General features: G+C 49.4%; 1 protein-coding gene across 8 annotated transcripts in view; it reads right to left on the bottom strand.

The window, feature by feature from the left end:
* The window catches only part of LOC127034412 (meckelin-like), a 50,821-nt gene that overhangs the window by 3,312 nt on the left and 35,535 nt on the right, over positions 1 to 11,974 (bottom strand). For 4 of the 8 annotated variants that reach the window (XM_050923225.1, XM_050923222.1, XM_050923224.1 and 1 more), the window contains 2 exons: positions 11,609 to 11,751; positions 9,532 to 11,048 (listed from right to left, as the gene is read on the bottom strand). In XM_050923225.1, coding sequence (XP_050779182.1) covers positions 10,968 to 11,048; positions 11,609 to 11,751 — 224 coding nt within the window. In that variant the 3' untranslated portion in view covers positions 9,532 to 10,967. Of the gene's footprint in view, positions 1 to 6; positions 2,812 to 9,531; positions 11,049 to 11,562; positions 11,752 to 11,974 lie in introns of those variants that run through there. The other 4 variants (XM_050923223.1, XR_007769388.1, XM_050923226.1 and 1 more) reach the window with 4 other exon arrangements.

The raw sequence follows: 11,974 nt of genomic DNA, 5'->3' as shown, positions 1-11,974 counted from the left end.
TTGTAGAGATCAGGAACTGAGGCACAGAATCACATAGGAAGTTTAGGGCAGAGAAAAGAGCACCCTGACCACTGGACCATTCTTTCCTCTCGCAGTAGCCCTTTCATTTGTGACTCAGGGGGGCTTCCAGCAGGACAGCGTAGTTCTGCATTAGGGGCTCCCAGGGGTATGTTTACACTGCATTGCAAACCTGACCCTATAGGACCCAGGCTTGTGGCTCAGTGTTTCCCAGCCCACGCTTGAGTCTCCACGCTGCATTGTAAATCTGAACCTGGCTCTCACAGCCATGCAAACACATCCATACTGCACTACCCAGACCCTCTGGCTCGGCTCTGTGGTCTGAGCTGCATCCTCGCTGCCAAACGACGGGGCTTGGATCCAAATCACAGCAGGACTCAGGCTCTGACCCACCCCCCTAGCAGGGATGTGGGTCCTGAGTGCTTCCTGATCCTAGTCCGGCTGATTTGTGTGTAGACAGAAAGAGGCTTGGGCTCAAACTGAGTTACTGCAGTTACGGCAACCACAGATCCCTCAGTTCCAGACAGGGTAGTCACAGCACCACCAGCTGGTGAGAGGAGAGCAGGCAGCTGCTGGCTTTCCCCACTGCTGCAACATTTCCACAGTGCCTGCAGGACTGCGCCAGAGATCCTTTTGGGATACGGCCTCAGGCTGCATGCGCCTGGCCTCCTGTGATGTCAGCTAGCTGAATGGCCCAGCACGACGCATCCAGGGAGAAATGAGCCCCATTGATTTTTCCCTTTCAGGCACACATTTTTTTTCTCCTTCCATCAAGCAGCAAATATGCTTTCAGTGCAATAAAGACTGCTGCTCGGTCTATGGAACAAATGCTTTGCGTCAGCCATTGTCCACCGAGATGGGAGGGGGCCCATACTGATTTAATGATGGTGGTTTAAGCAATTTTGATCCATTTTTACGGTGCATTTACAGTTAGGAAAAGAATCAAGAAGGAAAGGGAGGGGACACACCATGGAGCACTAAAGCGGAGTTAGAGAGGCTGCAGTTACTGCAAGCTTCTTCACTTGGTGCTCTGCCAACACAGCTCTGACTCCAACCACCTGAGCCCCATTGAGAAATGTCTCCATTCAGCGTCTCATCGTGGATGTCTCCCCTTTTCCCTGCAGTTTACAGCTTCTCAGAGCAAGGCTCCAGCTCTGAATCCTTGCCCAGCTAATAGCAATAGGTCAGGAACACCTGCCCCGACTAGCTTCCTGGTGCAGCAGGAACCTGGCTAAGGAAAAGCTGGTGTCAAAGCAGGGATCTAGGACCTGGAGAAGGTCCTGCAATGGTGCCTCTTTTGCAGGGATGGCACCTTTTCCCCAGGGTACTGTAGAGCAAAGGACACTAGCCAACAGTGGAGTAGGTCCTCAACCTACGTACAATGGCACAGCTCATTGGGAGCTGCCAGCTGCCCTGCCCGCCCTTTGACCAACCAGGCTACTTACTTAGGCACCTCACTGTGGCTTTAGAAGCCAGATGTGAGGCTCCACTTTGAAAATTCTTGACCTCCATTGCTGCCCGTGTGCCTGCAAAGCCAACAGTTACATGGGCCAAAGCGCCACTTGCCCGGCTGCATGCACAAATTAAGCACTCGGCAGCGTTGGAGACGCTGGCTGTTCATTTGCCGCTGGGAGCAGCCAGGTAAGCAAAACTCAGGAGAAAGAAAGTTTCCGCCCCATTCCATGGCTTCTCTGTGACCTGCCCCCTTGCTCGCGCATCTCTGTCGCATGCACTCTGCACAGCTTTGACCTTTCCTCCCTTATCATAGCATGCAACACGGCTGTTAGTTGGGACCAATAACAATTAGACTTTTACATCTGGCTTTACTAGTTACCAGGGTACAGCTTAGAGAAGCATGCTAGAGGAGAGCAATGCGGACTCATTCTGTCTTACATACTGCACCTTCCTCCTCCTCCAGGGATCTTTAGAAACCACTAGGGCTCTCTGATACAATACTGCATACAGCAGCAGGGCATCCTTTTGCTGCAACAGGCTTGCTTGCCGATCTGAGCTTGTTCCTAACACAACCATGAGAGGCTATGGGGCCAGTCAAGTATCTGAATGGCCGGTTCACGTGCTACAGTTCTCTGCATTCAGGGCTGCCCTTATTCACTCCATGGTGCTTCGTCTCTATAGTTCCTGACACTACGAGCTACTGCATTTGCATTAAGTGCTTAGGGTGGCAAGATCTCAAGCCCAGAGCTGAGGGATCGATGGGCTATTGACACAGTCATCATGCAGCATTTAGCAACATCCGCACTCATATTTCAGGCATATTTAACTTATATTAGAGAAGAGGACGGTTCAATGGATCATCGTGGCAACAGCAACTCTTCTACTTCTGCTAAAGAGGGTCACCTGGCAAAGATCTGTGATTGGCTGCGAGAGATGAAATCTAGGAGGCCAGGCCAGGACAGTTGTCAGAAAGATCTACTGCATCACTGGCACTCCTGCAAGGGCTCAGGGCTAGGCAGAGCAGGCCTTGGTTGGATTTGTAACAAGCAAAGTGCTTGGCCAGACCTATTCACCGTACATTCTGCCTGCTCTCCCTTGCGGTGAGGAGGGCCTCCTAGTGCTCCTGCTCTCCTTCCATAGTCTGAAATAGTGTTTATCGTGGCTGCAGCGCATTGCAAGTGCTTGTCTCTGGCAATAGTGTTAGTGTGAGCGTCACATTCATTACCTGCATCGCCACCTGCCTGAGGATCAAACGTTACCGCCGCACTTCAGGAAAGACAGCAGCAGCGCCGGAGAGCCTCCATGTCTAGCCGCATGAAAACAAGCTGCAGGCACAGCCTGAGGAGATAAGGAAGAGCAAATGCCGCATAAATACCCACGTTGAAAAGGAAAAAAGAGCCAAGCTCCCCCCTGCCCCACCCTGTACATTATTCAGACGTGGTCAGCACATTAGGGCAGGTGGTAGCTTCTGCTCCTGGCCACACACCATGGAGCTCTTTGCTCAGGGGCTTTGGCTTCTGCCAAATGTAATTAATTTCCTCTGCACATTCAAAACAAGGCAGCTTCTGTTCAGATGATGGGGGCACTTGCAGCTTACAAGGAACTGCCAGCGCCTCTGCTGAGTCCCACTGAGCTGGGCCTTCATGCAGGAAGCATCTTGTACAACGGGGGCCTTAAACTGATATCTAGACTATGCTTCGGGATCTTCCCGTCCTCAGGGGAAAGGTGCTGTCACTGGGGAAGCTGCCTCAGCTGTTTAACAGCACACAGCAATGTTAGACTTTACGGCAGGAAGTAAAATTGAAATGAGAGGCAAATGGGGGTCAGCAGAAAATGGCTCCTCAGCCCCAAGTTCAGGACCTTGCTTAACTTTCAGCACGTGCTTAATTCCTATAGAAGTCAATGTAAAGGGGTAGATTTAAGCATTGTGCATAAGTGCTTTCCTAAATCAGGATCTCAAATTGGAATTTACCAACTACCTCTAATTTTCCAGAGTCCAAGGGGGATCTTGACCTAGCAGATACTGTCAGCACACTCAGTTTAACACCTTTTCTGGCAGGGCAGGGTACACTGTATCTAAACTGAAACGATGCATATGTATGGAATTATCCCCTTCTCTCTCTGAATCACCACTCTCCCTTTTGTGCGGCTAGTCTGAAACAGCCTACAGGGTGCTCAGGAGTCAGAGCACTTAAAGAAGACCTCAGCATGGTCCTGCACTCCTCTGCTGTGTACTTCTGCTCCAGCATTTATGACACAGGGGAGTTCCATGCAGTGCTAAAGGATTCTGCTGCCCTGTGAACAGCTCTTCCTTGCGCAGAGCATCTGACCCTTTGTCTTTGTTTGGTCTTCAGCTGGTTTTGGAGTGTCAGGTTTTAAATTCGTTTCCCACAGAACCAGCTCACGGCAGAGCCCAGTGGTGGGCCGCTCCAGCAGCAGTCACACTGTGAATCTGTACACTGCAATTAAACTGGCCATTTATTTTATAGGCTTCCCTGATCAACGGTTTTATGGTACAGTAATTGCAAAATAACTCAGATAACAGAGGGACATTAATCCCGATTTTACCTGTGCCACAGTCACAAAATTCTCAGTGTTGTGTGCTGTGTACTGAGCGTAGCTATATTTAGGTATCAGTTTGTATGAGCTTAGCACAAGCCTGATTATTTACGGTTTGTATTACAGTATCGCCTAGAGGGCCCCCCAATCAGGATCTGGGCCCACTGTGCAAAGTGCTGTATGTACACATAGTAAGAGAATGCCTGCCCTAAGGCGTTTACAATCTAAGTAGACAGACAGACACAGTGTGGGAGGGAAACTGAGGCACAGAGGACATGCTTTGCTCAAGGTCATCCAGCAAGTCAGCAGCAGAGCTGGGAATAGGAGCTCAGTCTCCTGGCTCCCAGTCCAGTGCCCTTCCCACTAGACCACACAGCCTTCAATGTGGGCCTCTGGGCAATACTTCAATACAACAATGAAGCAACACACTGAGAAAAAGAGAGGAGCCTGCAAGAGGAACGGCCTGGCCTACACACACCAATGGCATTTGACTTAATTTGGGTCCTCGAGCAGCTTAAATATCTTCTAGCACCAGGTACAATCAAGCGTGCAGAACACAGGACTGGAAGCCAGGGATACACATGGATGTGGGCTCAGAGAGGTCTCTCGAGCTCTGTGATTTGATAGCCTCCCATGTGGCGGGGTGAAATCCAGGCTCCACGGATGTCAGCAGGCGTTTTGAGCTAGCTAAGGTGCTCAGATACCACAGCGAGGGGAAAAATAACGAGCACAATGGACACTGCTAGTGAACCCTTGGCTACAAGGATAATGCTATTGCTACCTGCCTCACAGAGGGGTTGGGAAGGTTAATTAGTGTTCAGAAGGTGCTTTGACAAGAAAAAGTGCTAAATAAATGATAGAGTTGTTACCCTCATAGGCAACAGGCCACATCCTATAGTTTCCTCAGTCCAATGACCTCACTAGGGGTTCACCTATATAAAACCCCCTTGTAAGGAATCATTACAAAGCTTATAATCTACTGAGTGTGATCATCCTATTTGTATAAACGTACCACTCTTGCATCTAAAACTAGAAATATGAAATATAACTGTGAGGGCCTACTGTAATTATGCAAAGTGTGGGCCATTAATGGTGGTTTAGAATCTTGACTCCCATTAACCAGGGCACTTGTCTGCAGATGGGTGTGTTTTACCTGCAAGTGTTCCAGTATGTGTGCGTGCTGGCAAGTGGGCAATGAAGTCTTGCAGTGACATGTGATCACGTTACTTGAACTGGACTCCATCTTTAACCTGGTGTCTTTCCATTGAGGAGGTGGCGGTGGTACCCCAGAGAGGGACAAAGGATTCCCGCCTTATGCAAAAGATATTTAAAGGGGTGGAACAGAACAAAAATGAGAAGAGCCATCATGAAGAACCCCCTAGCTACCACCTGAGCTGGAACAAGAGCTGTACCAGGTGAAAGAATTGTGCCCAGGCCTAGAAGGTGTCCAGTCTGAGGAAAAAAAACTTACTGAAGCATCTCTGAGAGTGAGATTATCTGTATTCAGGTTGATTTAGACATAGATTTGCACATTTTATTTTATTTTGCTTGGTGACTTACTTTGTTCTGTCTGTTACTACTTGGAACCGCTTAAATCCTACTTTCTGTATTTAATAAAATCACTGTTTACTTATTAATTGACCCAGAGTATGTATTAATACCTGGGGGAGGAAACAGCTGTGCATCTCTCTCTCTCTCTCAGTGTTATAGAGGGTGAACAATTTATGAGTTTACTCTGCATAAGCTTTATACAGAGTAAAACGGAAGGGGGAGCCCAGTCACAGGGCAAGGGGTGGAGCTGGGGAGGGGATCCAGGCTCAGAGCTCCAGCCAGGGCTTCTGCCCCAGCCCCAGCCGAGGCCGAGCGCTCAGCCCCTTCCTCATGCCCCTGACCAAGCTCTCAGCCCCCGTTGCCAGTGCCACGGGGGGAAGGGGCCAAACTCTTAGCTTCTCCCCAGGTTTTGGGTGGGAGGAGAGCAGCGGTGTGGCCTCAGCCAGAAGAGGCAGGGCCGGGGCTTATCTCCCCAAGGGAGATCTGTGCTCCAATGCTTTGCCAAGCCTGAGAGAGCTTACATCATGCCATTTTCCTGACTGGAACATTGCTACTCTCACAGCACCTTGGGAGAGCCCTCAGCTACTAAGTCATTTGGGATGAAGTAAAATACAGCTTGTATCATGTGCTAGCCCAGGGATCACCAACCTTTGGCACGCCAAGCCGGGCCAGTTTGTTTACCTGCCGCGTTGGCAGGTTTGGCCGATCGCGGCTCCCACTGGCTGTGGTTCACTGTTGTAGGCCAATGGGGGCAGCGGCGGGAAGCGGCAGCCAGCACATCCCTCAGTCTGCACCGCTTCCCAGCGGGTAAACAAACCAGCCCCGCCCAGCAGGGTGCTTACCCTGGCAAGCCACATGCCAAAGGTTGCCGATCCCTGTGCTAGCCCGTAGGCTCCAGGATTGGTAAGAGCTGACTGTACACAACAGCTGGGACCCATTAACACGCCAAAAGACTTAACTAGGATATAAGGAAAGCAGGTTAGAGTCATCCTCCACATTACCTCAGTTTGCAAGAGTAGCATGAGACAGTTCCCCTGCCTGCTAACAGGGGCCTGCATTATATAGGGTCTTAGACCACGCCCCTGCCCAATTAGCTTGGGAACCACCCAGAGAAAGGTGGAGTCTCCTGCATGCTGCATGGCAAATACACTCCCCAGGATCCAGGGATTACAACTCTCAGTGAGTGAGCAATGTATGAAGAGTGCAGGATAGTGGTAAGAAGGGTGCAGGGCTTCAACTTGGCCAGCCTGATGTGTGCTGCTGACCCGCTTTGTCCAATCTTCCCGTCAATGCAGTAGGGTTTGGGCTCTCACAAGGTACTGGGCTGACTGCATGTCTGCATCAGTGGCATTTCATTGCTGTTACTGTGCTGAAGTTTAGCGCTACTTTTCCCTCTTTTAATATGTCCTCCCTGGTAATAAATCCCAATTGTCATTAGTTAGGCACCTTCACCCAAGCTGAGCATTGTCTGAAGCATGAGACCCCTGCCCCAGGATAAACGTCATGCTGTTCCCTTCAGCACCCGCACCCTGCCAAGTGAGAACAGCTGCTATTTGAGCAGGCCGAGGGGAGAGCGAGAGCTCTGTTTGCAGCAGCTCTGATTGGTTGTTCAGCCCCAGGATGCAGGCAACACAACCAATCAGAGGGCTTAATTTGCTAGAGGGCTAGCACATTCTTAGGAGCCCCTTTCAGAACTCAGGCACTTGGGAGGGCCCCCTGAGCATTGGTGGCAGGATAGGTGATGCCCAAGGCACCAGTGTGGTCAAGTGGCTAGAGCACTAGACTAGGACTCAGGAGACCTGGTTTCTATTCCTGGCTCTGTCACTGGTTTGCTGAGTGACCTCAGCCAAGTCACAGCCCTACTCTGTGCCTCAGTTTCCCCATCTGTAAAACAGGGATAATGCTTTCCTGCTTTGAGATTTGTGGATGAAAAGCAGGGCAGGCTGTGCCCATCACTGTGACATCTGAGCAACCTCCAGAGGGGTGTTAAGTGCTGTGACTATCTCCTGCCAGTCACTGCATTAGCCTGCTGTGCTGAGTTCTGTGTGTGTCCATCTATAATGGGAAGTCCCCTTTCTACAGTTGCCGGACAGGTTTTTGTTTTCCCCTGCTTTGTTAGTTGTGGCCAAACAGCCTTTTCATCATGTGAGAGCCAGACTCAGCCAGCTGAGTGGTTTATGCATCTTATGAAACCTGTTATCCTGGGCACAGCGCTGTGTGGTGCAATGGGCTTCCTGAGCAAATGGAAGCAGGAATTCTGACTGGGGTGCTGCTCTGCACAGCCGCTCCGCTTTATGGAGTACATCAGAATGGCCACGCTGGGTCAGACCAATGGTCCATCTAACCCAGTATCCTGTCTTGTGACCGTGGCCAGTGCCAGATGCTTCAGAGGGAATTAACAGAACAGGACAATTATCGCATGAGCCATCATCCAGTCCCAGCTTCTGGCAATCACAGGTTTAAGGACAACTGGATCATGGGGTTGTGTCCCCGATGATCTTGACTAACAGCCATTGATGGACCTATCCTCCATCAACTTATCTAGTTGTTTTTTTTTAACCCAGTCTTCATAACATCCCATAGCAACAAGCATGGGTGGAGCATGAACCCCCCCCCCACCATGAGGAGCTAGTCTTCTGGCCCCACCCCTTCTGTCCCTACCCCTACCCCGCCCCTTCTCCCCTCCTTGCACACCAGAGTCCCCACACAGCCAAAGGAGCCCTGTATGAGCCACCCTTAGCACCGGCCCACTAGCCCGCCCCAGCCGCTCCCAAGCCCTGGGCCACTGGCTTCAGGTGGTGAGGGGAAGTGAGGGTGTGGTCTCAAGGTGGAGCATGGGCAGGGCCACACCTGGGTTAGGAGAGGCTTAGCCTTCCCTGGCCTATTATATCCATCACTCATGGCAACAAGTTCCACAGATTGCTATGCATTGGGTGTAGATATACTTCCTTACATTTGTTTTAAACCCGTTTTGTTTTAAAATGTTGCCAATCTCCCTGGAAGCAGACGTGGGACGAGGCTACACACCAGTCCATTTATTTACTGAATGTTATTTGCTTGTTTAGACCACATTAGCAATAGAAAGCATCAGAATGGGATTGAGGAGACCTGGGCTTGATGCCCAGCTCTGCCACTGACTCACTGGATGGCCTTGAGCACACCACCACTCCTATCTGTCTCCATTTCCCCATGTGTAAAATGAAAGGCACTTAGGCTCCCAATACAATGCATGGGGCGAGATGGATGCTTAAGAACAGGATCCACCATATTTACATCTAAGGAGTTTCTGAGGGGCTTTCACGTGCTTGGCTGGAAAGTGACAAATGTGCACAGCCCTAGAGCATGGTTCTGTAATTAATGGGTTCTCCCTAGAATGACTGTTGGAAGGAATAAAGCAACCTTGAGAGGAAAACTTTGGGGTCATATTATGAAATTAAGTCATTTGAATGAGGTGAGCAAACTGCTGATGGTTTACTCTTTCAGGAGCCTAGGGTTGTCTACACAGGGCCATCCAGGAAAGTTAATCTGAATTAACTAAAGAGGTGAATTTGAAGTGAATTAGTTATACCTCACTAAACCCCTGTATGAACACACTCATTCAGAATTAGCATGGCCTCAATGTGGTGTAGCTGACTTCACTGCCACAGTGAATTAAATTAAATTGCATTCAGGCCACTTTAAATCTGAACAACAGAATCCACAAAGGGATTTAATGCAGTTTAACTAATCCCCTTCAGATTCATCCCTTTAGTTAATTCGGATTAATTTTCCTGGATGTCCCTGTGTAGACTAAGAGCTCTAATGTGGAGACCTGCTAAGCTTTTACTTTGTTGATGTGATCTTCACAAATTGGGAACTGTCTCATTCTGTACCCGTGAAATGGTGGTGCTGTTTTGAGACCATCAGTGAGGTGGCTGTTTTTTGTATTTTTTATTAAATGTAGTCACTGATTCAGATAAATTTACAACAGGCTTAAACCCAACATGTGGTTGATTTAAGAAATAAATGTTCTCAGCAGCAAACACAATAAATCATATATTCAAACCAAAACAGAGTGAAACAAGCATGGATCCTTTGCAGGAAGCTGTTTGCTATAGCCGTGGGAGTCACTGCCAATTTCAGCACTTGGTCACTCTTCCAGTTCTCTTTGTCCTATAAACAGACAACGCTTGCATCACAGCCCATGTTGCTCTGGGATGGGCTGTTTCCTTCAGAAGTTTGGCTCTGGTGTAGGAAAGTGTCCCTATTCAGGAAAACACCTAAGCCGGTGCTTAATTTTAAGTGTGCCAGACTGTCCCCCTCCAAACTCGGGTCTGTTAATGGGTTGGCACTGGAATCCACGCTGTCAGTGCAAAACCAGCTGGAACTCCTGCATTTTGGCTGTGAATCCCGAGGCTCGCTCCAACCCTGGAATCAGAGTGTGCGCTCCAGGTGGATCCCAAAGACAACCGCAGTGTGAAGTGAAATCAAAGCCCCGGCTTTAGCCTCAATCCTGCCCTGGAGGAATACAGGCTGTGTAACATAGCTGCTCTGTGTAATGCAACTGCCCCTCTTTGTTTAAAGAAACAGAGCTACGGAGAATACAAATGAAAGGAATAGAAAAGCCCAGGATGATGCTGGAGACACATCTGCCTGTGATTTACCTCCATTGGAGGTCAATAAATTACATTCTGCATAAGATTCGTGCCTAGTGAGGGAAAGGACTGAGCTGGTGTTTGAATTGCGGGGGAGAGAAGATGTGTGAGGTGGTCTGTCCTGCGGTATATCAGACCCCACTGAGCCCTGCTTGTAAATTACATTGGAGTTACCCTGTAGATTGCATCCGTTGCCCAAGCTAAGCAGAACCCACCAGAGAACTGTGCAGCTCGGATGCACTGAGGAGACAGCACATGGATTACTATTCCCTTGTTTCTTTCAGATATTTTCTTCTTCCCATTAAGAAATAAACAAAGCTGCTCCATAAAACCAAGGTCAGCATCAGAGGGTGGCCTTTTGTCTCCCAATTAAAAATATACAAGCAGCAAAAATCCCATGGGTGTGGGTGTCTCATCCTGATGGCTAAATTAATAGAGCAGGGTTTGTTCAGCAGAAAGGAATCCTTCGGCTGTGACATCAAAATACGCCTGGGAAACAACTTAAAGTGAGAAATAATAACTGTAGGGCTGAACATTTGCTGGGCTGGTAGGAGGCCCAGAGCTTTATCTATAGTAGCTAAAGTGGAAATCTGCAGTGCTCTCTCTAGTCTCCCTGCACAGGCCAAGGACCAAGAAGGGTCAAGGCTGCAAAGTCCTGACTTCTCAAATTAGTTGTAGGGTCCCGGCATTCTTGCTTTGATGGTGGCTCTGGGAAGAGTGGGGTAAGTAGCCACGGCTTCCTATTCACCTCTAGATCAGAAACTGCTTCTCCACCAGTGTTTTTGCCGCCAGATTTCTCCTACCAAGTGCATGCCGCAGCATCTTCACCAACTGAAAGCAGAACAGAGCATGAACCAGAATCTGCCCTGGCAGCACCACAAAAACCCCACAGGCAGACATGCATCCGACGAAGTGGGTATTCACCCATGAAAGATTCACCCACGTCTGTTAGTCTATAAGGTGCCACAGGACTCTCTGCTGCTTTTACAGGCAGACCAAGCACTTTGAAAGATGCTGTTACACAGCAGCCCTCACGGAAATGAACTATCTAATCAGAAGCTACGTTTTGCCATTGATTCCCAGTGTAAAGCGATTCTGACCACTCAGCACGGCTGAACTCAGCCAAGCAGGGGATACACAGCAATAGTGGAGGGGGGTTGAATTGGGATGGGTTTCCGAGCCACTTTTAGAGATGGGTCAAAAAATGGAGGTGCATAAATGCCCGTGATGTAATTATCTTGATTGCCAACACTGGTTGGATAACTGTGCAGGCAAATCATTAGCTGTGCTAGTGCATGTGATTAGCCTATTTGCAAATGAGGGCAGCATTTGGACACCTACTCACTGCAGAAAACCTTGCACTTGACATTAGCGCCTGCCACTGGCTTTACCTTCTGCACAACAAAGGTGATGATTGCGGCCAGCAGGAAATCCTGCGTTCCCAGGTCGACGACCGAGAAGAGCAGGGTGTCGAAGACAAGCAAGGCCAGCTCGTTGTTATAGAAGAGAGTCCTGCTGAACAAGGCGCTGGCATCTGGGGGCAGGAAAAAGCTGCTTAGAGCAATATTTAGGACGACGGACATCGTGCCCACAGGCGGGTGCATGATACACCACGGTAGAGCCGTTAAACTCTGCTGAAGATAATTCTGTTCAGCTTCTGTGGAGGGCAGCACGTGCATGGCCCTGTACACAGAGCCTGAAGCATGATCCCAGCCCTAGCAACAGTGCCGTGCTGAATCTGCTGCATCGTGCTGCTC

This window comes from Gopherus flavomarginatus, chromosome 14, assembly GCF_025201925.1.
Source record: "Gopherus flavomarginatus isolate rGopFla2 chromosome 14, rGopFla2.mat.asm, whole genome shotgun sequence".
Classification (NCBI taxonomy): domain Eukaryota; kingdom Metazoa; phylum Chordata; order Testudines; family Testudinidae; genus Gopherus; species Gopherus flavomarginatus.
The sequence above is the reverse complement of the archived record's forward strand: the minus strand, read 5'-3'. Positions and strand labels throughout refer to the sequence as shown.